The 27289-nt window shown below is 43.5% G+C and overlaps 1 protein-coding gene across 1 annotated transcript in view; it reads left to right on the top strand.

Moving 5' to 3' along the window:
• LOC126154853 (G-protein coupled receptor GRL101-like) overlaps nt 1-27289 on the top strand; it is a 373478-nt gene that overhangs the window by 70012 nt on the left and 276177 nt on the right. The window contains exon 5 of the mRNA XM_049916191.1: nt 18018-18116. Within this exon, the coding sequence (XP_049772148.1) occupies nt 18018-18116 (99 nt within the window). The remainder of the gene's footprint in view (nt 1-18017; nt 18117-27289) is intronic.

The following is a 27289-nucleotide window of genomic DNA, read 5'->3' as shown; positions in this document are numbered from 1 at the left end:
CAGTTGTGTACCATATCTAAGTGCAGCAGGAGCCTATTAAGGGAAAAATTGTGTTCTGGCTTTGTAAGGTGGACGCGAGGGAGAAGGTAGTGGTTGGATTGTGATCCTGCACTTTCGTCCTTCATTGGTCTGCAAACTGATGAGCTAGCAGCAAGTCCCACCACTCTTTGTGCTACTACGTCACATGACGCTTCACAAAATTATTCAGGTACTTTTGCAGCATGCCTTATGAATCACTGATGACCCAATGCACAGACACGCCACAAGGGTATTTTATCTAACAAAATATCTTAGCAGTACAATGAATATAAATTTGATTAGTAACAATTCTGAGGCAAGAAACGCATAATGAGAGATCCCACGTAAGTCTCCGCACACTGTCCTATACTGCTAAAGGGGAACTGATTTTTAGTCATCCTGCACGGTAGTTGTTGCTTATCCATTAATAAGGTTCTACTACATACACGAAGACGTGGCACACACATTTAACAACTGCTCTTAACCTATTCTATTTAACAATAAAATTAACTTTATACCATTGAAACACTATTTTTAGTTATTTCAGATTTTTCCATCCTCTGGAACTAGGAAATTATTAAGTGACAGAGAAAAAACGAACAGGACATTTTTGTAGGTAATAGCATGTAGTTTAATTTTGGGCCGGGAAATATTTTCTCTAGAAGCAGCGGTTTCCATGTTAATAAAGAAAGACATAAAAAGTGGGCTTTGAACACCCTGTGACGACCATTACACTCACGCCTCACTGGTCAGCTTGTAGTATAATTGTGGCAATTCCTCCTATCGCTGTGCAAAAATTTACTACCACACGAATTTTTCCCCCAAATTCTCCTTCGTGGAAGAAAGCACTACAGAAGGAAATGCACTACATCTATGGCCAGTGTTCAAAGCAAATTCGCCATTTGAATATGAAAGCAAGTCTTCAAAGTGAAACTTGGAATTATTGTAATTGTGTAATAATGACCTTCTTGTCTCTGCGCATTAACTCGTTCTCGTAGTTCGACCTCACCATAGCAGACTATAGCTGAACGCTGAAGCGACTGCAGAATCAGCCATTGGCGGGACACCAACGACACTCGCCAGCAGTTCATTCAAATAAGCACGAAATCTTTCTAAGGTCCTCGCACTCTTCTGCTCTGACTGCGGAGTTGGAATCTCACGGAGACCAAGCAACGATGGCTCTCCGCTGTAAAAACTCTTCATGATAAAGACTTGAAGCCTGTCAGTGAAGAATTAATTTGGACTGAATGCTTAAGAAAATAAAAACTCGTGTTTCTGCATTTTGCGCTTTTCACTCTATTCGGATTCGCTGGACTACAGACTTTCCGAGGACAGATCTTTAAAAATATTCCTTAGAAAATGCTGGTCCTTTTCCCTGAGTTTTTCTTCTCGTGATTAACCAGTAACGCGCGTCTTACCGTTTAGTGAAGGAAAAAGGCATCTCGCTCTTTCTCTCTGTGGCAAATGAGGTGGGTCCTCGAGGCACAGTCCAGTTTCTGTCTCCATCCTCCAGTATATTTACCTCAGCCAATCTTAGCAATTCTTATGATGCATAAACATTTAACTTATGTGAAGCCAGTGACAGGCAGCATCTGACACTTTCAAAAGCGCCTCAAACTGCGGGTTCTCACTCCATTTCCTACAGGTTATCTACAGTGTCCAGTGTTTTGCAAAGAAATACAGCATTCTACGTCTTCGTTGACCTTGCTGAAAACAGCACCCTCTTTCTTGGGTGTGAAGTGGTCGCTCCTGGGGATTATGCAATAAGAGATCGTATGAGAGTTTTCTGATGTGCATCTGGCGCCCAAGAGATGTATGACAAAACACAGCCCGGTGGACTGCATGGCAGTGACCTGAAGGCCTCCTGGCGTATCCTTCTGACAACTACTCCAAAAGAGCTTCCTCTGTTTGCGCACGTGACTCCGCTGCTGCCCCATACACTGTCACCTCACCCCAATCCTTCAGCGTCCTCTTACTTATATAAAGCAAGCACACTGAATAAAATTTAAATTTCGGTAGCTGCAAAACAGCGATGACTAGTACTGTTATGCATCACTTTTCTGGGTGTCAATTAATAATTCTGACCTAATAGACCCCTATGTTCTGATTTTATATGCATTACGGAACCGATCTGGAAAAAAACGATCGCGTAAAATATGGGTCGACGAATCACTATGGCACCTGTCTCCAAATGACGCAGCGTCAAATGCAGCGATGGCCTAATGAGGCGTTAATCTCGTTTTCCAGGCCAGAGGTGGTTCTGTAATTTTGTAGGAGTCTCTTTGTAACATGACCAGAGCTCACCCATTCTTCTTACAGTGAATATGAAGCAGGATGTTCGTTTCAGCATTCTCGGTTACCAAATGTTTCCCGATCTTCTACCCCCACAACGAGTATATTATGGGCTCTCCGGTCTTCTATGATGAAAAAATCCGTTTTCACAGCGCCATATGCAAACAGTGTGTAGTCAGAAGCACCCGTACACCCTATCGCATCTCCACTGGCCTGATAAATCATTCAATGTACATCCGATACAAAATACTTGGGACTATCTGGTACCGCTGACGAAATGTAACAAGCAACATCCCCGCGGTTTGGTAGCAATGGGATATAGTCATCGAAGGCATCGGCCTGATATAGTATACCTGGAAAAATTGTGCCCCCTCTCGGTCGCTGAATTGAGATCATTATCACAGCTAGAACCTGTGTTAATGTTTCTTATAGCTGAGCAATGTCTTGTTCGGTGTGTTTATGTCCACAACTATTGAAGCAGGTACTGCTTCGCAATTGCTAAATATGTATGAGAAATGGGTATACATCCTAATCTCCTTTCGATTCTACCTCTACCCACCACCATCTCCCGCCTGTTTTTTACTGTCCCCCTTCTCCTCACTCTCTTTTTGCATCACATCGTCTCTCCCCTCTCAGTCCAATTAACCATCTCTCTGATTTTGAGCAACGTGTATTTTTATTGCAAACGAAACCTTGACTGGGAACTACAGTCGCTTAAAAAGAATGAGTGAATTTCTTGGGATAATTGGTATACGGGGTATGAGAAAGAACTTTACGACTGCTGGATCTGTGAGGGTAATAGCGTCAATGACAGTATTTATCACACTTTTAATCTGTAAATGGGTAGTATTACGAAGTTTCGAACGATTGAAATTACGTATAAAATATTTCAATCATAGGCTGATAAGCCATAAATCCACCTCTGTGTTTCCTGTAAAATAGATGGAGAGAAGGAAAACAAAACAGCACATCGTTTCGTATAGAATTTTAGTATGAATTAATAATATGGAGAGAGAATACGTAAGGGAGTAATATCTTGTGTGATGGTTTACATGCACTACCGTTATAGTTGGAATTAACTGCGAGAAAGAAAAATAACGGTCCATTTTCGTATCAAAGTACAGCCTTTTTTTCTCTTGCAGTAGGTGCTAAGAAAAATCAGAATATGGTCATTTTAAAAAATATACATCGTATGTCCGTCTGAATGGCGTTTAGAGCTCACTTTAAAAATCTTAATCAAATCACTCAAAAACTTTCCAAAATTTTTGGTACAGTGTTTCCGCTTCATATATTACATATATATTTATGTATAATATACATTAAAATGTTATGAATAGGGTAGTTGCTACTCACCTTTTAGCGAAGATGCTGAGTCGCAGATAAGCACAACAAAAGACTGTCAGAAAATGAGCTTTCAGCCAAGAAGACTTCTGTCAGAGGTTGAACGTACACACAACCACACAGGCAAACGCAACTCACACACACACATGACAGCACCTTACGGCTGCAGAGGCCATGCTGTGAATATCTGCACATGATCGGAGACACTACCATTTGAAGGGGGCAGAGAGGTAGCAGGGTAGGGGTGGGAGACAGTAATCTGCTACTTGTGGAAGTGTATAGAGACGAGGTACAGTGATGAGGTAGAGTGGGGTGGGACTGATGACCATAGGTGTTAAGTACCATAGTGCTCAGAGCCTCAGAGTGGGGTGGAGGGCGGTAGGGCAGCTTGGGGCAGCCAAGAGGTTAGACGGAGGGCATGGGAGGTTAAGCAAAAACGGTGAGAGGTAAAAAGACTGGGAGCATTGGTGGAATACAGGGCTGAAATGGGAACAGGGGAAGTCTAGAGGGTAAGGACAGAAACTAACGAAGGTTGAGGCCAAGAGGGTTATGAGGACATAGAATATATTGCTATGAGAGTTCCCATCCGAACAATTCAGAAAATGTTTGAGCTGATGGAAAGGATCCAGATGGCACAGGCTGTGAAGTAGTCACGGAAGAGAAGAAAGTTGTGTTGGGCGATGTGCTCAAGAATGGGGTGGTTCAGCTGTTTCTTGGCCATAGTTTTTCAGTGGACATTCATATGGACAGACAGATTATTAGTGGTCATGTCCATGTAGAATGCCGCACAGTGGTTGCAGTTTAGCTTGCAGATCACATGACTGATGTTACATATAGGGGATGCTTGTGACTGGACTGGAGTAGGTGGTGATAGTGGAAGGTTGTATGTAACAGTTCCTGCATCTAGGTATGATAGAGGGATATGAGCCAACAGGCAAAGGAGATCGAGATGTGCAGGAAGCATGAGGAATTGTGTAGCTTCAGTGGGTGTGGAATAACACTGTGGAAGTGGTGGCTGGAGAGATGAGACATGGGAGATCTGTTTATGTACAATGTTGTGAGGGTAATTATGGTATGTGAAGGCCTCAGTGACACCCTCAATACATTTACACAGAGACCACTTCACATGACATATGCGATGGTGATGGGTTGCTGCACTGAATGGAAAGGCCCTCCATGTGAAATAGGTGATACCAGTCAAAGTGGAGATATTGCTTGTGCTGATGTAGCCATCTTCGATTTTCAGGTCAGCATTGAGGAAGATGGTTTGTTGGGTCGAGTAGTACCAGGTGAAGCAAATGGGAAGAAGGTGTTGAGATTCTGGAGGAATGTGGATAGGGAGTCATACCCTCAAACTAGACCATGAAGATATGTCAGTGAATTTGAACCAGGTGAGGGATGTGGGATTCTGGGTGTTCAGGACAGATTCCTCTATGTGGCCCATGAATATGGCTCAAATGGCTCTGAGCACTATGGGACTCAACTGCTGTGGTCATAAGTCCCCTAGAACTTAGAACTACTTAAACCTAACTAACCTAAGGACAGCACACAACACCCAGCCATCACGAGGCAGAGAAAATCCCTGACCCCGCCGGGAATCGAACCCGGGAACCCGGGCGTGGGAAGCGAGCCCATGAATAGGTTGGCATAGAATGGTGCCATGCTAGTGCCTATAGCTATACCCCACATTGGTTTGCAGGTTATGCCTTCAAAGGGAAATAATTAGGGATGAGGATACGTTTGATAATGGCATTTAGGAAACACTTTGTAGGTTTGGAATACAATGGTCGTTGCAGAAGGTAAGGTCATGGGCATCATGGATGTTAGTGTATAGGGTGATGGCATCAACATTGACGAGTAGGGCACCAAGTGGTAAAGGAAAGGGAACTGTGAAGAGTCAGTGAAGGAAACAGTTGGTATTTTTTGAATAGAAGGGTATGCAGTATGTTCAAATGGTTCAAATGGCTCTGAGCACTATGCGACTTAACTTCTGAGGTCATCAGTCGCCTAGAACATAGAAGTAATTAAACCTAACTAACCTAAGGACATCACACACATCCATGCCCGAGGCAGAATTCGAACCTGCGACCGTAGCGGTCGCTCGGCTCCAGACTGTAGCGCCTAGAACCGCATGGCCACTCAGGTCGGCTACGCAGTGGGCAATAAGCTGAAGGTGTTTGTCTGTGAGAGCAGAGATATCGTCAATGAGTTCACAGTAAGAGACCACAAAGGGCGTCCTGGGTGGTTGGGCTTAGAGACTTCACCAAGCATGTAGAAGGTAAGGGTAAGGGGTGGGGTAGCGATGAGAAGAGAGGTAGGCTCAGGGGAGAGTTCTGGGATGAAGCTAAGAATCTGAGGAGAGATTGGAGATCCTGCTGGATTTCTGGAATGGTATCACTGTGGCAGGATAGGTACATGGTTGAAACTGACAACTGGTGGAGTCCTACCACCTAATCCTTCTGGTTCAAAATGACAGTGGTGAAGCCTTTGTCAGGAGGTAGTATTCTAAGGTTGAGACCAGGTTTTATGAGGTTGATTGTGGCTATTTCTGCGAATTTAAGGTTAGTTTGCATGTTCGGGGATTTGGAGAATTATAGTGTGCAAGGATCGAGGTTAAAATATTGAGAAAAGTTATCAGGGGGTGGTTCACGGGCAATGGGGGTAGAACACAGTTGAATGAAGAGTGAACTGAGCCAGGCAGTGTTCAACATTGGGCTTTGGTTGAGTCTGGGCTGTAGGGTTGCTGGGGAAAAAATGTTTCCATTTTAGGGACAAGGAGAAGGAGAGATGGACTTTGACAAATTCCACACAACTGAATTTGGAAGCAGGGCAGAAGAGGAGGCCTTTGGAAATGGATTGACACTTCTTTGGGGCTAAGGCTTTTGGAGAAAAGGTTCATTACTGTGCTTCGGGTCTGTTTAGGATCTAGATTCTGGGTGGTGGAGGGAGGGAGCATTTGAGGGTAAATGTAAGTAGGTCTACAAGGCAAAGTCTTTTAGCTGTGGGGACATGTGGGGGAGGTTTGGAATTAGTTGTAGTGGTGGTGGATCGTGGTAGTCCAAGGCGGGAGTAGGAAATGACCAGGATGGAGAATTTTTTCAGGTGGCTTTGTGCTTGTTATCCTAGTTCTGAAGGGCAAAGATTTCAGTGTGTGATATGGGACTCTGGAATTTGTGATTGTATATAGCAGTAGAATTTTATGGATGGAGAGGAAGTATTGCATATAGGTATGGGTCTGATTAATATGATATGCAAGACTATGCTAGTGGTGGTTATGGACTGCCGGATTCTGAACAGATGGCGATCATTGTGGAAGGAAGGGTGGCAGCTGGAGATGGGTAATTTGGTTTAAGGCCATTCCCTGAGCCAAGCAAGAATTCTGGAACAGTATATGGGACAGGGTTCTGGCTAGGTACGAGGAAATTTTGTGTAATGACGCAGTTGAAAGGGGCAAGGATCTACGGTGGTGGTAAAAACGCGTAAATATATGTAAATAATACAGAAATCCCTAAGATTGGCGATCTTTTACCGAAGCTCGAAATTTAGCGCGGGCTTCAATGCGAGATGTTTATAACAGTTTCCACGAGGAAACTTTTTCTCGAAACCTGGTCGTATGTGAAGTATGCTAGCGGCAAGAAACAATCAGTGCCTTCTCTGCGCGATAGCAATGGAGATACTATCGAAGACAGTGCTGCCAAAGCAGAGGTACTAAACGCAACCTTCCGAAATGCCTTCACAAAAGAAGACGAGGTAAATATTCCAGAATTCGAATCGAGAACAGCTGCCATAATGATTAACGTAGAAGTAAATATCCTCGAAGTAGTGAAGCAACTTAAATCACTTAATAAAAGTTAGTCTTCTGGTCCAGACTGTATACCAATTAGGTTCCTTTCGGAGTATGCTGATGCATTAACTCCATACTTATTCAATCATATACGACCGTTCGCTCGACGGAAGATCCGTACCCAAAGACTGGAAAGTAGCGCAGGTCACCAGTATTGAAGAAAGGTAGTAGGTGTAATTCACTAAATTACAGGCCCATGTCGTTAACGTCGATATGCAGCAGGACTATGGAACATATATATTTTGTTCGAACATTATGAATTACCTCTCGAAGAAAACGGTCTATTGACACACAGTCAACATGGGTTTAGAAAACGTCGTTCCTGTGAAACATATCTAGCTCTTTACTCACATGAAGTGTTGAGTACTATTGACAAGGGATTTCAGATCGATTCCGTATTTCGGGATTTCCAGAAGGCTTTTGACACTGTACCACACAAGTGGCTTGTAGTGAGATTGTGTGCTTATGGAATATTGTCTCAGATATGTGACTGGATTTGTGATTTACTTTCAGAGAGGCCACAGTTCGTAGTAATTGACTGAAGGTCATCGAGTAAAACAGAAATGATTTCTATCGTTCCACAAGGTATTGTTATAGGCCCTTTGCTCCTTATCTATACAAACGATTTGAGAGACAATTTGAGCAGCCGTCTTAGGTTGTTTGCAGATGACACTGTCGTTTATCGTCTAATACAGTTATCAAAAGATTAAAAAATTACAAAACGATTTAGAAAAGATATCTGAATGGTGCAAAAATTGGCAGTTGACCCTAAATAACGAAAAGTGTGAGGTCATCCACATGAGTGCTAAAAGAATTCGTTGAACTTCGGTTACACGATAAATCAGTCTAATCTAAAAGCCGTAAATTCAACTAAATACCTAGGTATTACTATTACGAACAAATTAAACTGGAAGGAACACACAGAAAATGTAGTGGGCAAGGCTAACCAAAGACTGCGTTTTATTGGCAGGACACTTGGAAAATGTAACAGATCCACTAAGGAGACAGCATACACTACGCTTGTCCGTCCTCTTTTAGAATACTGCTGCGCAGTGTGGGATCCTTACTGTATAGGACTGACGGAGTTCATCGAATAAGTTCAAAGAAGAGCAGAACGTTCTGTGTTATCTCGAAATATTGGAGAGAGTGTCACAGAAATGACACAGGATTTGGGCTGGAAATCATTAAAAGAAAGGCGTTTTTCGTTGCGACGGAATCCTTCTCATGAAATTCCAATCACCTACTTTAACCCACGAATGCCAAAATATTTTGTTGACACCGACCGACCATAGGGAGAAACGTTCACAACGATAAAATAAGGGGATCCAGAGCTCGTACGGAAAGATATAGGTGTTCGTTATTTCCGCGCACTATGCGAGATTGGGATAATAGAGAATTGTGAAGGTGGTTCGAAGAACCCTCTACCAGGCACTTAAATGTGATTTGCAGAGTATCTATTTAGATGTAGATGTACGTGAGAAAAAATCCGCAAACATACATCCAAACACGTGGGAAACAACCACGAGTAGATGAATTGGATGGAGTACTGGGAAACATGACGAAATCTGTAGGAGTAGGCCAATAGTAAAAAAACTGAAACTGGCGTCAAGACACAATAAGATTAAAGAAAAAAGAAATAAAAAGATAGTAATGACGTTTGTTCGTGGATAAGTGAGAAAGGGGGGGGGGGGGGGGGTACAGTAAAGTGCTAATTGCAGGAGCATGCAGGGACAAGGTGGAGAGAGGGTAGGGTGTCTGGGTGTAGTTGGGAAGTTAGACAGAGGGTGGCGGGAGGGTTAGCGGAAGAGGAGGGGCGTATATGGACTGCGGTTCCTTGGTGGAACAGTAAGCTGTGTAGTGCTGTAAAGATAGGCAGGTGGGTCTAGAGAGTAAGGACAAAACTTAACGAAGGTTGTGGCCAGGAGTGTAATGGAAATGTAGGATATATTGCAGGGAGACTTTATATCTCCACAATTTTGAAAAGTTGGTGTTGTTTAGAGGGAACCAAACTGCACAGACTCTGAAGCAGTCACTGAAATGAAGAATGCTGTTTGGTGGCTTATTCTGTAATAGGGCAGTTAGGAAACCTTCCTGAACTCCCAGAATCCCAAACCCTTCTCCTGGTTCAGGTTAGTTGACGACATCTTCATGCTCTGGATAGAGGCTGATGACACCCTATCCGGATTCCTCCAGAGCCTCAACACCCTCTCTACATTTTGCTTCAGCGGGCCTATTTAACCCTACAAGTCATCTTGTTCAATATTGACCTCCACCTGAAAGATGGGTACATCTGTATGTCTGCCCATGTCAAACCTTCCAACGACCCACAATACCTCGACTTTGACAGCTGTCACCCATTCCATACCATGAAGTCCCTTCCAAGCAGCCTAAACATCCGTGGCCATCGTATCAGTACTGGCGAGCAGTCCCTCTAGAAATACACCAAGGGTCTCACTGAGTCTTTCATAGATCGTAATTACCCTCACAAACTCGTACAAAAACAGATCTCGCGCGCCTTGTCTCTACAGCCACCCACCACAGCCCAATGTCACACCATCCAGTCACAGAGCAGCATTTCCTCTAAGACTCAGTATCACCCAGGACTGGAGCAAATTAGTCACATTCTCCACCAGGCATCCGATTACATCTTATCATGCCCTGAAATGAAGAATGTCCTACACAGCATCCTCCCCACCACTACCACAGTGGCATTCCTCTGCCTACCAAACCTACACAATATCCGCAGTACACCGCACCCAACTCCTGTTTCCAACCCCATGTGTCATTGCTCATCTCCCTGTAATAGATCTTGATGCAAGACCTGTCCCATATACCCACCCATCACCACTTACTCCAGTTATGTGACATGCATCCCCTACCCAGTCAAAGGCAGGGCTACTTTTGAAACCAGTCATGTGATATACTAGCTAAGTTGCAACCACTGTCCTGCATTCTGTGTGGGCAAGAAAACAGAGAAACTGTCTGTCCACAGGAATGTTCACCGTTTACTGAGGCGAAGAAAGAGCTGCACCACCCCATTGGGGAGCCATCCATGCACCAGAACGTTCTTCATTTTAGTGACTGCTTCACAGCCTGTGCCACCTTAATCCTTCCTACCAACAACAACTTTTCTGAATTGCAGAGGTGGGAACTCTCCTAGCATCGTATCCTAAGTTCCTGTAACACTCCAGGCCTCAAACTTCATTAAGCTTTGTTCTTACTCTCTAATCCCACCTGCTCCCATTCTGGTACTATACAGTCCTCTATTCCACCAACGCACCCAAAGTCTTTTTAATCACTTAGTTTCTGCATACCCTCCCCCCCCCCCCCCAGACCCTCGGCATAACTTCATGAGTGCACCTAGCTGCCCTACCCTCCCTCCACCTTGTCCCTGTATGCTCCTGCAAGCAGTACTTCACTGTCCTCCACCCTATGCAGATATCGTTTCCCTTCCCAACCAGCCTCATCCTAACACCCCCCCCCCCCACACACACACACACAGAGTTGTGTCTCCCATCATGCGCAGCTGTTTGCCATCATGTTTGCGAGTTGCAGTTCTAACAGTTTGTGAGTGTATGTTCTATCTCTGATCAAGGCCTTGTTGGACAAAGGTTCATTTTCTGATGCCCTTTTTGTTGTGAATACCTGCGACTTAACACCTCCACTGTAGGGAAAGTAGCAACTATCCTTTTCATAACATTGTTACATTCCATCCAGACTTTTCCATTGATGATAGCTTTCCTTCCACCCCACAACCCTGTGCTGCTTTTCCTTTGTTAATATTTTCTATTGTATTACTACAGTCAGTGTCCATCGTTCTTTCTCTTCTTTCCTGTGTTTCTCCTGTCGTCTTACAAACCGCGCTGTACACTCTGCTTGGGAGTCACAATGTGTGAATCGCACTGGCTGTGCACACAGTGTGCTACTAGATTGTATTGATAATTGGTTCAATATCTAATGTCCCACATTACTCTCGTCGATATCATTAATCCAGTACTGTGTAACTGATTTCTCTTCCTTTGTCACTCTCACATAATGTCGCACGTTAGTTCCCATAACTCCCTATGCCAAACAAACTTGTGTCTTATGCTACCAACTGTTCCCAATCTCCACTCCTTCTCCTCTCTATTCCAGTTCGCACATACTAACTCCACATAACTACTCACATTTGTCGCTCCCCTTCATTACTATCATTTTATTTCTTTTTTTCCTTGATCTCATTGTGTCTTGACGCCGATCTCATTTGGTTTTAGAATCAGCCTGCTCCCTCAGATTTCATCTTGTTTTCCCCTACTCCATCCGTTTCATATTTTCATAGTTGTTTCCCACGTTTTAGATGTATTTTTGCGAACATTTTTCTCGAGTATTTCTGCATTATTTAGGTACATTTATGCTTCTTTTTACCGCCACCGTGGATCGTTGCTGCTTCCACCTGCGTCAATACACAAAATTTCCTCATCCCTAGCCAGAACCCAGTATCACATATTTTTCCTAAATTCTTGCTTCGCTCAGGGAATGGCCTTCAAGCAAATTACCCATCTCCAGCTCCCACCCTTCATTCCACAATGACGTCGATCTGTTCAGATTCCCCAGGTACTGAACCATCACCAACATGCTCCTGCATAATCATATTAATCAGGCCCATACCTCCATTCAGTACTTCCTCTCCAACCATAAAATTCTGCTGCTATACAATTACAAATTCCTGGGTCCTATATCACACAGTGAAACCCTTGCCCTTCAGGATCTAGAGCAGCAAGCACAAAGCCACTTCAAATTACTCTTCAACCTGCCAGTGTGGTCGAGCGGTTCTAGGCGCTACAGTCTGGAACCGCAGCGGTCGCAGGTTCGAATCCTGCCACGGGCATGGATGTGTGTGATGTCCTTAGGTTAGTTAGGTTTAAGTAGTTCTAAGTTCTAGGGGACTGATGACCTCAGAAGTTAAGTTCCATAGTGCTCTGAGCCATTTGAACCAAGTGACTCTTCAGCCTGTTCATATTCTACTCCTGCCTTGGACTACGACGACCCACCACCCCTACAACTACTTCCAACCTCCCGCCCCCCTCCTGCATGTCCCCATGGCTAAGAAACCCTCAAAAGATCCCTCCCTCCACTGCACAGAATCTAGATCCTAAACAGACCCGAAACATAATAATGAATCCTTTCTTCAAAAGCCTTAGCATCACAGAAGTTCTCCCAATCCCTACAACGGAAACACTATTTCGTCACCAGCCCCACCATCCAGACTCAACAAAAGCCCAATGTTGAACCCTGTCTGACTCAGTTCACTCTTCATTCAACCGCAATCTACCACCACTGTCCATCTATCACCCTCTGCTAACTTTTCTCAACATCTTAACCCTGATCCTTGCTTCACCATCATTCCCCAAATCCCTCAACATGCAAACTAATCTTACATCCGCAGAAAGATCTATAATCAACCACAAAAACTGATCCGAACCTTAGAATACTACCTCTTGACAAAGGCTCCAACACTGTTATTTGCATCGCAAGGATTATGTGGCAGAAGGACTCTGCCAGCTGTCAGTTTCAGCCACGTAGCTATCCTGCCACAGTGATCCCATTCTAGAAATCCAACAGGTTCTCCACTCTCCTCAAATTCTTAGGTTCATTCCTGAGCCCTCTCTGGAGTCTATCTCTCTTCTCACACCTACCACACCCCATACTCTTGCCTTGTACATGCTTCCTAAAGTCCATACATCCAACCACCCAGGATGCCCCATTTGTTCTCTTTCTGTTCACCCCCAGAGGGAATCTTTGCTTTAGTAGCCCAACACCTTCAGAAAATTGCCCACAACATACCTTCCTACACAAAAAATTCTGAACATCTCCGACTTTCCATAGTTCCCTTACCACACGGTGCTCCACTTGTCACTATTGATATCACCTCCCTTTATAGTAACATCCAAAATGCCTATGTCTTTATTGCTGTTGAATACTACCTTTCCCAATGACCAACAATCCGCCACATAAAGACCCAACATTCTTCCTAATCGCTATGACCAATTATTTCGGCACCCACTATTATTTCTCCTTCAAAGTCATTACCTACAAATGTATCTGAGTTATGGCTTTGCGCATTCGCTCAGCATCATCCTGTACCAACCAATTCGTGGGCCATCTAGAGGAATCCTTCCTGAACATCCAGAATCCCAAACCCGTCGCCTGGTTCAGATTCACTGGTGACATCTTACTGATCTGGATCGAGGGTGACGACGCCCAGTCAACAGACCATGAGAACCGCAACACATTCTCCCCCATTTGCTTCACTTGGTCCTACTCAACCCAACAATCCTGCTCCCTCTATAATGACCACTTTAAAATTGGCTGCATCATCATCTATGTTCATGTGAAACCTACCAATTGCCTCCATTACCCACAATTCAGCTGCTATCACCCATTCCATACCAAGTAGTTCCTTCCATACAGTGAAGCCACCCACGGCTGTTGGAACTGTAGTGACGTGCAGTCCCTCTCAAAATACACCAAGGGTCTCACTGAGGAATATACAGACCGTAATTACTCTCATAACCTTGTCCACAAATGGATCTCCTGTGCCTTATCACCCCAGTCAACCACCACCTCCCAAAGTCCAGTCTTCAGGCCTCATGACTCAATATCACCCAGTACAGGAGCAACTTAATCACCTTCGCCGCCAGGGTTTCGACTACCATCCTTCACGGAGTGTTGTACTGAGGAGAGGTATCAATGTCGGTCGGTGAGACCTGGCACGAAGTCAGCGTTCCAAAACATCGCAAAGGCGTTCTATAGGATTCATGTCAGGACTCTGTGCAGGCTAGTCCATTACAGGGATGTTATTGTCGTGTAACCACTCCGCCACAGGCCGTGCATTATGAACAGGTGCCCGATCGTGTTGAAAAATGCAATCGCCACCCCCAAAATGCTCTTCAACAGTGGGAAGCAGAAAGGTGCTTAAAACATCAATGAAGGACTGTGCTGTGATAGTGCCACGCAAAATAACAAGGCGTGCAAGCGCCATCCATTGAAAACATGACCACACTATAACACCACTGCCTCCGAATTTTACAGTTGGCACTACACATGCTGGTAGATAACGTTCACCGCGTATTTGCCATATCCACATCCTTCCATGGGATCGTGACATTGTGTACCGTTATTCGTCACTCCACACAACGTTTTTCCACTGTTCAATCGTCCAATGTTTACGCTCCTTACCCCAAGCGAGGCGTCGTCTGGCATTTACGATTGTGATGTGTGGCTTATGAGCAGCCGCTGGACCATGAAATCCAAATCTTATCACCTCCCGACCAACTGTCATAGTACTTGCAGTGGATCATGATACAGTTTGGAATTTCTGCGTGATGGTCTGGACAGATGTCTGCCTACTACACATTACGACCCTCTTCAATCGACGGCGGTCACTGTCAGTCAACAGTCGAGGTCGGCCTGTACGGTTTTGTGCTATACGCGTCCCTTCACGTTTCCACTTCACTATCATATCGTAAGCAGTGGACCTAGGGACGTTCAGAAACGCGGAAATCTCGCGTACAGACGTATGACACAAGTGACACCCAATCACCTGATCACGTTCGAAGCCCGTGAATTCCGCGGAGCGCCACATTCTGCTCTCTCACGATGTCTAATGACTACTGAAGTCGTTGATATGGAGTACCTGACAGTAGGCGGCAGCACAATCCACCTAATTGTAAAACGTATGATTCTGGGAGTGTCCGGATACTTTTGATCACATAGTGCATGCGAGCAGGTGCAATCTGGAAACCCTGTGGTCCTAGGAAACCCTGATTCACGAGATGAGCGTAGAGTAGATGTGGAAAGGTTTCGTTGCCTGTTGTAACTCCGTCCCCTTGTACACTGACTGAAGGCCGCCTTGTTTGCGAAAGGTCCTACACTCCGCCGGTGTGATTTAACTTCATGTACCACGCAACAATACTGCTCTCACGTGCTTGTCTTCCTCATTGCCTCCAAAAATTACGCTGCACGTTAACTGGAGATTTTGTCTCGTGATACCACAGAACACAGTGCGTCTTCTTCTCGCGTGACGCTATTTTACAACGATGCCTAGTGAAGTGCTCTCAACTCAGCTTCCACGTGCAAAATTGAAATGCAATTAAAGTTTATGGTTTATTTATCCATTTGTCATAAAGTAAAAATTTGTATGTTTTATAGTTTTTGTAAAATAAATATTGATAAATGTGGAAAGACCTCACCTGTATATCATTTTTCTGTGGTACTAAAAAGAACCCACTAAGAGAGTTTTCGCGATGCTTGTGTGGAACTTTATCAAATGGTAACGAGAGAACAGGGCCGCAAGCCTTTGCCCCGCCTTCATAGAGAAGAGTTCCGTCACAACTTCTGCCATGCCGTACGTCTTCCAGAAGCAGTGAGACAGCCGCCCGTCCTATCCCGCTGATTTATACGAAACATGTTGCTATAAAATTTGCTAACAGTAATGCATCGGGGGTCGACATGTTCGGGTTTGTGGTATCAAAAGAAGTTCCTGAATTTAACTTATTAACTGACTTTTCCTGCCTGTGTAGGAAAATTATGGACTGACGCCAATTCCGGATCCTATTTTGCTGCAGTTTGATCCCATTTCGCGGTACATGTCACACTAGAAAGATATGGAAACTGGCAGTAGATATGTGGAATAAAAAGTGATTTTTCCAGTAGGTTTTCCCAGTCTAGTCATTGTATGAAGCAGACAGTTTATCTGTCGTAATGAAATGTCGTGTGGCTAGGGCCTTCCGTCGGGTTGACCGATCGCCATGTGTAAGTCTTTTAAGGTGACGCCACTTCGGCAACTTGCGTGTTGGTGGGGATGATATGATGATGAAGACGACACAAACTCGCAGTCCCTGAGTGGAGAAAATCTCCGACCCAGCCGGGAATCGAACCCGGGCACCTTTGCATGGCACACCGTCGCGCTGACCACTCAGCTATCGAGGCGGACATCTGTCGTAATGGAAAGCACATATTGGTGTACTGAGGGGGAAAACCTGCCCCTTAGTGCAGCATATCTAGTGTATACCTGCGATAGTTGCTTATGGGCTACAATGGTCGCTGAGTTACTGTATAAAACGGTAGACATGAAAGCAAAGAGAGGATAATAATACATATAGTTTATTCTTTTGGTGCGCCGTCAGGAGGACCGCCAGGTGTAGTTGCAACTGCTTGAGACTTTGTGGAGACGTTAGAGATACAACCCAGGAAATCAGCATACCGCCATATAATGAGGACTGCAGACCACAATCTCCCTTCCCCTTGCTAGACAAGGACAATCTCCATTCCCCTTGCTAGACAAGGAAGATCAGTTCTAGTTTCTGGATCGAGGACCAACGTACCAGCGACCTTGGAAGACGAACCTTGGAAGGTGAACCTTGGAAGACACACATTGCCTGCTAGCCTTCAAGTCAGCTAATTCACACATTGTTAAGGCCATGTGTGGTCATAACCCAAATATTACAGTCATATAACCATTATTCAATCATTCCCAATTTAATAATTTTTACAAAATGCGGGTCCAGAGTCATAATATATTTCTTTAAAGTTAGTACCGCCATTAGACTGTTGTTTATTTACAGTGTTACATTTACACGTACACAATCATGATTTCGGCTTCAAAGTGCCATTATCAAGTGTTTTAAATGTTATACAGTGCCTAAGATGGCATTCTGTCGTATTTGAAATACACTATTTGACTCAAGATGATATACTCAGTGATGAAACAAAGCAGTAGGCTCTGCAGAAATATCGACTCTTAGACAATGTGTCTAATAGTGTATTTTAAACACGACAGTGTGCCACATTAGGCACTGTATAACACTTAAAACATTTGATAATGGCACTTTAAACAAACATTCCCAGTTTGTTTTAACGGCTATGAAACAGCGAAAATTTAGAATTTTTGCGTTACAGGTTGCAACGTGCAGAACGGTCGTTTTCACATGGAAAATAAAACAGGAAAAAGAATACAGAGCTCTATCGGTTTTCGATATTTATTATTTTTCACACATTTTTCATAACATCACAACATCTAACGGATGTCTCTGTTTTATTCTCTTGGTTTTAAAAGAACGTCTTTTTGTGACAATGCTTGAAAAAGGTAAGGAAATTAATGTGTACTTTGTTATGAGAATTCTGGTGTATTAAACGCATTTAATACGTCTTGTACGAAATTACATAGATGTATACTTTCATTTTCGCTTTTATTACAATCCGATGATTAAAGTTTGATATTGCTAAAATACGATTTGTGATTATTTCAAGATGTTAAAAAAATTATGGGTATAGCAATAACGACCTGCATGAGATTATAATCTTCAACTAAGATTTAGACATGTTTCCAAGATTCTCCACTTCGTTGGAAGTGAGCAATTGTTTATCAGTTCAGTTCAGTTCAAAAAGTTGTAATAAAAATAAAATGAGGCTGAAGTATCAGAAATACGTTTGTATAGTTTCATAGTGATTTTATCAGCTGGGCCGGATGTTTCCTACACAGATTTCTTCCGGATATGCGGCGACGGGACTCGTGTTCACCGCTTCTTCTGGTGTGACGACTGGACGCACTGCGCTGATAACCACGCCGACGAGCTGAACTGTAAGTACCGCTCTGACGTCACCAGTAATGTCGGCACTGATGATTCAGTTCTCGTCCAGACTTTGTCTGTCAGTAGATAACTTATTTTATATGCGTTTATCTGTGGATTATGGTAACAAAAACAAATATACTGCATCATTATTAGCCTGATACGTGGCTCTCACGTGAGAAACAGAGAACGTTACTCTAAATTATGTTAAAAATATTCTCCATTCATCCTGTTGCGTACTTGAACAATCGACCTTAACTTACGCGTTACCTACTCTTTTGATACGTCTGGCCATAGATGTTACGATAACACAATTCCACTAACATAAACACAAAAATTATATTTCTGTTTTTGAAAATACGTAATTTTCGTCTACCTCACTAACTCTCCTTTTCCTCTTCGTAAATCCCTTCTTAGTCTTCCCCTTTCTGTCTTCCAATTCATTCTCCTCGTACACATTCATGAGCCAAAAATTAATACCAGTTACTTAATAACTATTGGTCCATGTGTGGAACGTAATACAGCAGATACTGTGCGTGGGATGGATTCTGCTAATTCTCTTAGTTTCACAGGAGTGGTCGGAAATAGTGGTGTTCTGTGTGTAACGGTAGATGGGTTTGCCTTTTGGCACAGTTTGTATTTTGCCAAAACAGCTCGAATTTGCTTTTCCATATTATTGGAGTAATTGGTATCCTGTAATTTCTGAAAACAATTCTTAGCACCAAAGTGAGATGTGTGAACCAAATGAGTTTCTTGACGAGTTCATCTGGGATGCACAGTACCCAAATAGGTCTACGTCCGAATAAAATGTAACGTGCGAGGTAGAACTGTCTTATCGCAGTATTCGATTTGTTTTTCCATTTCTCCTTTATGTCTTTCCAGATTGCCTCCTTCTCCTGTTCATCAGCAATATCACACAAAGAAGACGAAACAAACTTTTCAAAGGCTAGTTTTTGCATATACACTGAAGCGACAAAGAAACTGGTATAAGCATGCATATTCAAATACAGAGAAATGTGAACTGGTAGAATACGGCGTTGTGGTCGGCAAACCCTAAACAAGAAAACAAGTGTCTGGTGCAGTTTCTAGAACGGTTACTGATGCTGCAATGGCAGATTATCAAGATTTAAGTGAGTTTGACCGTGCTGTCACAGTCGGCGTACGAGCGATGGGACAGAGAATCTCCGAGGTAGCGATGAAATAGGGATTTTCCCGTGAGACCATTTCACGAGTATACAACGAATATCAGGACTCCAGTAAAACATCAAATTTCCAACATCGCTGCGGCCGAAAAAAGATCCTACAAGAACAGGACCAACAACGACTGAAGAGAATCGTTCCAAAAACTACTGCAGATTTCAATGCTGGGCAATCAACAAGTGTGAGTGTGCAAATCGTTCAACGAAACACTGTCGATATGGGCTTTCGGTGCCGAGGGCACACTCGTGTAACATAGATGACTGCATTACACAAAGCTTTACGCCTCACCTGGGCCCGTCAACACCGCCATTGGACTGTTGATGACTGGAAACATGTTGCCTGGTGGGACTAGTCTCGTTTCAAATTGTATGGAACGTATAGACGTGTATGGGTATGGAGACAACCTCATGAATCCATGCACCCTGCATGTAAGCAGGGAACTGTTCAAACTGGTGGAGGCTCCATAATGGTATGGGGCGTGAGCAGTTGGAGTCATATGGGACCACTGATACGTCTAGATACGACTTTGACAGGTGACACGTACGTAAGCGTCCCGTCCGATCGCCTGCATCCATTCATGTCCATTCTGCATTCCGACTGACTTGGGAAATTCCATGAGGGCAATGCGACACCTCACACGTCAGGAATTGCTACAGTGTGGCTCCAGGAACACTCTTTTGAATTTAAACACTTCCGCTGGCCACCAAACTCCCCAGGCATTAACATTATTAAGTATAGACAGCCCTGCAGAATTCATGGTGTCTGTTCCCTCCAGCACTACTTCAGACATTAGTGGACTCCTTGCCACGCAGTGTTGCGGCACTTCTGCGAGCTCGCGGAGCCCCATACAATATTAGGTAGGTGTACCGGTTTCTTTGCCTCTTCAGTGTATGCTTCCGGAGGTATGTGGCACATTATGTGTAAGCCCAGGTCACAGAGTCACAAAATTCCCGTAAATTACGGGCAAATGGCTTCTGCGTGCATAGGGAATTTCGTTTCTTACGCTACTGAAAAGCACTATACCACTGTAACAAGAATGTAGTCTTATTACAGGAATATTTACCCTGCTGGAAGATGTCATCGGAGACACCAGCCATAAAGAGAGGCAGTTGATCCACAATAATCCTCGCATATTTCGTGGTAATCATGGTGCCTTCGATTACCAGCACAGGTCACGCGGAAGGCCAGATGAGTGAACACATAGTATTATAGCACCCCCGCAGTACGGCGACCGTGACGAGGTTCATGTTTCGAGCAACCGTTTGCTTGTTTGATGCCGGTTCCGGACATGACCGTCGACCTTTTGTAACAAGTAGTGACTCATGTTGCCTGGTGTTTCCATTGATCCACCGTCCAGTTTCGATGATCGCGTGCCAACTGCAATCGTAATTAATTATGTCGTTGGGTCAACGTAGGAACACATAGGCCTCGTGATGATGTCCTTAGGTTAGTTAGGTTTAAGTAGTTGTAAGTTCTAGGGGACTGATGACCATAGATGTTAAGTCCCATAGTGCTCAGAGTCATTTGAACCATTTTTTGAACTCATAGGGGTTGTCTACTGCGGTGCCCCGGTTCAAGAACGTGCCATGAACGGTGGGCTCCGAAACAGTTGTGCCCGCTCCAGCACTGTATTCCATCTTCAGATCTGCCACAAATAGCCACCCATCCTGTTTTACACATCTGGAAAGCCACCAATCTGCACGTTATGTAATGAGGTATGGATGTCCAACGCATTGTCGGGTACTCGCAGTTTCACCGTCCTTCAACAACCTTACGTGGACGCTCACGGCAGTGTTACTCGGACAGTCTACCAGCTCCGCCGTTGACGAGTTTTTCGTTCGCACTCCCTGTGCCATAATGATCAACCCTTTCTCAAAGTTAACCACGTCCGTGGACTTCTCTACCAGCGGCCAGTGTCTTCGCTAATATGATTCCCCATTCGTATACGCGTGTTTATACTGTCGTTATCGTGTCACGTGCCTCGCATTCGGTCTGGTCTTAACGTCTTGGCCCATCAGTGTATGTACCTCTTTTATAGTCCCTTATTGTTCAACCCCATTTCAAGCTAAACGCTCATTCTCATTTAAATGCCTTATTTGAGGAACGGATATCATAATAAAAATTTAATTATATTTGAGCAGTCCATTTTCTAACAAACGTAAGGAGTAATGGATTCATTATTATCATACATCTGTTTTACCGAATTGTCATAAAGACGACCACGGGAAACAGTACAGTGGCTAAAACATAAAATTCTGTATGTTCTTGAATAAATCTGTCTCGCAGGTATACAGCGTCATTTAAAGAATGAATATTCAATTGTTTCCACACACCTCCAAAGTGAATTGCAGTGACGCAGTCACTGCACAGTGGAAATTTACTGGTTCACCAACACAGTTAGACCGCAATAGACCGGTGATGCTGTATTGTAACCTATCACCCCGGACTACAAGTCCATTAAAAAAAAAAAAAAAGGACTAAGAAAATACCACTATTATACAGGTTTGATTGGAAGAGAAGACTTCTGTGTAATGAAGCTAAAACAGTCTTCTTTTTTGATAAAATACACCCTTAGTAGAAATTCTGCTATTCTGCTGTGTGAATGTGAAGCACAGAATATAGAAAATTATGCGGCCTTCTGTCTTCACGTCAATACGATTGCAGAAGCGGAGTGGTTTCAATTACACGACTAGATGAGATAACCTTCGGGCAAGAAGGATTACTAAAAGAGAGCTTGTGAACCTCATCTGGAGTTGCGTGAAAGGAACGTAAATGTGTATCTGACCTGGACACGGACGCCAAGCATGTTCTTTTAAGGGCAGTGCTCTTACTGATTGAGCTATCTGGGCGCAACTCAAGGTTTTAAATTTGTCATTTTCTCCGGGTTTTCAAACTCTCGCTGAACTAGCATTCCTGCAAGGTATTATATCATGGAGAAATGGTTTTACTGCATCGTAGTGAGTTGTTTCCGCTATATATCTTTCACTTAGCAGCGTGGTGTGCTCGATTTCGAAATCGTCTGGCGAAGTCGGACTCAAACCCAGAACACGTATCAAAGGTCAGACGCTAGGCCTATGCTTATTTCTGTTAATTTTTCTTCCTTGTCTACACGAACTTCCACCAACAAAAACATATATAAAATTCCCATCCATACGGGAATAGGACTCGAACGCATGACACCTTCCGGCGATGATGTCATAAAGTCTATCCTTCAAATACAGTTCTCAAACCCAAGTTAAAAAACTATTCGTTAGCGTAAATATTTTTTTCTTTATGTATCCATTTATTATACTGTAGCCAGTTGTCTGTAATTTAACCTGAGGCTGTACTCATTTTTCGATAAAATATCAACAGTAAGTTCTTTCCTATACATCGTCAGCTAGGTATACTTTACACATTCCCATCGCATAACTATTCCTACTGTTAATAAAACTACACCTGCTTGCAGATCTAAAAATACCTGACAGTATTATTGCCCTAAACCTGATTCCCTCCTACTTGCCACTAGTATGCATTATAAAATATTAAAACAGATTATAAATATATATTCCAAAATGCACTCCATCGCTCCCTAGCCCATATGCACTCCGTGCTCATTCCTGGGCGCTCTGTAGGGCGGTGTGGTTGCATGTGCCTCTTACCATGTGTGTCAGCTTCTCGTTCCAGGCGATGACTCGCTTGTTCCGATGGATCGCCGCTGTTGCCGGTGTTCTAGTTCTGTGGATGGACAGGCACGGCAATGGATGCGTTTCCACTCTGTCTTGTTTTTGTGATCCTCTAGCATGCGCAGCTAACATTTCGTCCGCTGCAACTGGTGATCTCAGATGTCTTCGGTGCCTTGCTCTCGATGTTCTGCGTCACAACCTCCTGTAGTGAAACAGCTGGGGGTTCGTTGCCTAGGTAACGCACAACCCGTTTTCTTTAAAGAATATTTTGTTCAGGACCTGCCATCCTGCTCCGCCGCGCAGTCGAGCGGAGCAGTTCCGTGCTGATTAGTTGCAGCCAATCAGTATCAGCAATATCATCGGCGTACAACGGACATCCCCAGATAGTATGTCCTGGATATGTTCACAGAACGGAAGGGGCAGACCATCCATTTGCAGTGGATGCAGTCCCACGCTGACATCCGCTGTAATGAGGAAGTTGACGTGTATTAGTGAACCAAGCTGCCTCTGTGGCGTTGTCCTTGATCTGAAATTTCCGTGTACTGACAACCTACGTGAAGTCAAGAGCCACGGAAAACACAATGGCAAGTATTGTGGAACGTGTCCCAACGAACGGAGGTGGTTATTACACGGTATTACAATCTCGAATTCCTACAAAACCGCTGTTTTCGAAGGACCATTTCGGTCGACCAACGATTTCCACCATTGTTCGACTCTGGTGCAATCACGCCTCTTTTCCTCTCCATCTAAACGTATGAACAGTTACAGTTCCCTTACACGTGGCCTTGGTTCTGAATAGGAAACTCCCGTAACCCTCATCCTGTTTTCGTGTCCCAAATTTCACTGTGAAAGGTTAGATTTTTGAAGAAATTGTTATATATGAGAAATACCACGTCGTTCAATCAGATTCTTATCTTTCGTTTGCTAAAGACATTCGCATATATAAACTGACTGTAAATTTCCTTTAAAGTATTGGGAAGAGCTGTAGCTCTTAATGGTTTGCGTTTTTCATGTCTTTCTTTTGAGGCAATTTCTGTACTGGTGTGAAATCATAAACCATAACTGTCTAATTCACTTTCAGATCTCTTTGTTGTCCATTTGTGGTGGACAAAACTGTGACAGCTTCAGGTCTTATATCAGCAGATATGATTTCATCTATTCTTTTGATACAATACAATGTACTGCTTAACCACGTTATTTAGATGGTAGATTGAGTTCTACTGGAGGTCAAATAAATAAAAGAAATGGTATGTTCTGGTGTTCCTTCTTTACCACTGGCACATTTGGAGGTCTGTCTTCGTCCAGTTGAATGCCAGTAGGTTGCATAAGGCTCTTCACGCGTCAAGAAATGTGTCACGTCTCTTGACGGATTCAGATGCCTCATTCCCAGTCTCAGTTTCATATCTGGGAGAAAACCGCAGGTGCACCGCCTGTCTGGGCATCATCCTTCCGTTTCTGATTGTTAATTTACTTCTTTATGGCTCGTATTCTTATTATATGCTCTTTCTTCAGTCAATAGATGACCGATTTTTTCAGTATCTGAAGATTAAGTGGACATTTTCCAAGTATTATATGCAGCGCCTCAACTGACACATTATTAAAGGCGCCTGTCAACCGACGTAGTATTTCGTGTTCACCCTCGTAACTATCAATGCTGCTATTATGAGCAGAAGCCTGTGCACCCAAGCACCCGCACAACATCTCCTAACGCTTTTATCACAGTTAGGGTGGCATTATGATACGTCCTCATTGTTTGCATTGATAGTTTACAGTCATAACTGACTAGATTAATAATTTTGTTATCGATGTACCTGCATCTCTTGTTTATTTCTCCAATATGATAATTTCGTTGCTCGTCCAAGAGAACACCTTGGCATCTGGTGGCGAATTTTCTCCTTGTGGACCTGCCACATTATTTCATGATCATATCTCACGAGAGTTTCACTTTTAACAACATTTACCACGTTTATCAGGCGCACCAGGCAGTTTAACAATGTAGTTGTTGAACTTGCCACATCCCTCTTCCATTTCACTGGAGCTTCTTTTGACAGGGACCGTCAGGTTGTCAGTATATGCCCCTATCCCTTCGACCGCTTCGTTATCCTGCAGCTTCCATAACACAGGGCAAGTACCAGATCCCCGTAGGCAGCCTTTAGAAAATTCTTCTGTGAGGATGTCTCTAGGGCACGACGCGCTTGCTGCTCTGTTTTGACAATAGTTCTTAAAATAGTTGTAGAAAGCTGCTGGGCAGTCCAAGCACCTCAGTAGGTCAAGAAGCAAGAAGTGCTAGCTACCATAAGTGATCGAAAGCCCCGGCAATGCTCACATTATGGCTATAACATATTTAATGGCGTAAGTCTTACCGCCTCTTTACGGAGTCTTCTGATGACTTCTCACATCTGAATTCATAGGGTGGGAGATTTATTCCATGAAGAAGATTTATTCTCCTGATGTTTGCAGTATTGCTGCTTCTCAACCACTGTACCTGAAGCAACGAGAAGGCTCATCGGTCTGTAGGAATTTTGAGCGAGGGGAGTCATGTTTTCAACTTGCTTCAGAATAATGAGATTTCTGTTCTTTCATATACTTAGTATCATTGCTGCAACATACAAGCTTTATACAGTTGTACAAACTTGAACTTACGTCCATGTGAATAGTCAGTAGAGCGTCAGCAGGTATACAGTCCAGACCAGGTGATTTATTCTTTTCAGTTTCAGGAATTATTCCCTCACCTCCTCTCTCGAAAAAGGGAAAAATTTTCATTTCTGATGTATACTTCCCCACTTTCATTCTGTGTTCATCAAATTCGTCTTCTGTCGGATCGTCTGGAAAGAGACAGTCCAGCAGTAATCGTGCAGATTGCCGCCAGATTTCTGTCACGCTGCTGTGTGTTTATCTTTCGGCGGAAGATTTTATACGGCGTAACTGTTGAGTCCACAATTAGGTTCTGTGGCACGAATCGGTTTCAGCGCTTTGTTCTTGTCTGCCGCAGGCGGTCTATAAAATTTCTGCATAAGTTCTCTGTATCTGTCCAGACGGCGGGCTCTTTCTCCCGTAGTCTGGCCTTTCTGGCACAGTCTTCTTCTTCTTCTTCTTCTGACTTCTGTTCTAAGACTCTGGAGACACTCGTTCCATGGTACTTGCGAATTGCAGCCCGAATTGCAGCCCAATTGTCTTATGACTGGTATTGCACCTTTCATGGCCTCTTGTATTGCGGTAACGAGCTATTGAGCTATTGTACAGTCTTTGTCATCTACTTCCGCCGGGTCCGGGCATTGGAAAATACTGCTCAGGTGGGTGCAGCCGGCTTCCCTTACGTTGTGTCGTGTCTTTAATGCGTTTAGAGTATCGAAATCTCTGAGGTCATCTCTGTGAGAGTCAGCTGCCTAGATTATAAAGTCGTGGTCACTCATGGGGAGGCCTCTTTCAACTTTCCAAAGCGTAAATACAAAATAACATAAACGTGAGAAATGAAAATTGCTAGTTTTGAAGCATATAGTCTTTCCCTGCCTCATCAACACTCCCGACCTCATTCAATCTATTTTCCTGCTCCCTGTTTTCCTCTCATAGTATTCGCCTCATGGAATATCTAAAAGGTGGATGATTCGCGTCAGTTTTTGATACTAAGGGAGATAGCTCAATTGTATCTTATGTAATTTATCTAATTAAGGTAATTTTTATTTATTTGATTTACCCTATCAACTCACAACTGTTTCCATAAAAAAGCACTTGTAATTTCTACTCATTCTCACATAAAACTATCTTACTGATTATCCCTCCATGAAGTTTTCAAAACTAAAGATAACTGTGTGTGAAATGGAAGATTTAGAAACAGTGTGTATTACCAGTTTTGATTTATAGCAGTGAGAATAATTTCAAATCAGAGGCTCATTTAGCTATAAACTGGTGTATCTATGTTGGTAATTAATGGGATAAACGAATTAACGGGATTGGCTCAGATTAGTGATTGTAGAGGGTGACTATAATGAAAATTAAACTGAGGTCGGGTGGACATGAAAGCTTTCGACTATGTGATGGATGGGATAAAGAATTTGTTGAAATCTAAGGATAAGGAAAGACCGAGGCGGTAACCCAGTGCTAGGAAGGAATCTGATAAAAGCATACAGAAGCAAAATGCACCTATCTAGCTGAACGCAATAAGAGACAGAGAAGTCTGGAAGGAGCCTATACCCAGCACTGGATGTGAAATGGTTGATGATTGTGATCTAGTGCCTCTATTGAAGGCCTCAGAACTTGTTAACACGGATGTTGTGCTTCCTGGCAATTGCTCTTGTGTGAACCGTAAGTCTTCTCATTCC

Source organism: Schistocerca cancellata, chromosome 2, assembly GCF_023864275.1.
Source record: "Schistocerca cancellata isolate TAMUIC-IGC-003103 chromosome 2, iqSchCanc2.1, whole genome shotgun sequence".
In the NCBI taxonomy this organism is placed as follows: Eukaryota; Metazoa; Arthropoda; class Insecta; order Orthoptera; family Acrididae; genus Schistocerca; species Schistocerca cancellata.
This window is presented reverse-complemented; position numbering and strand designations above follow the sequence as displayed.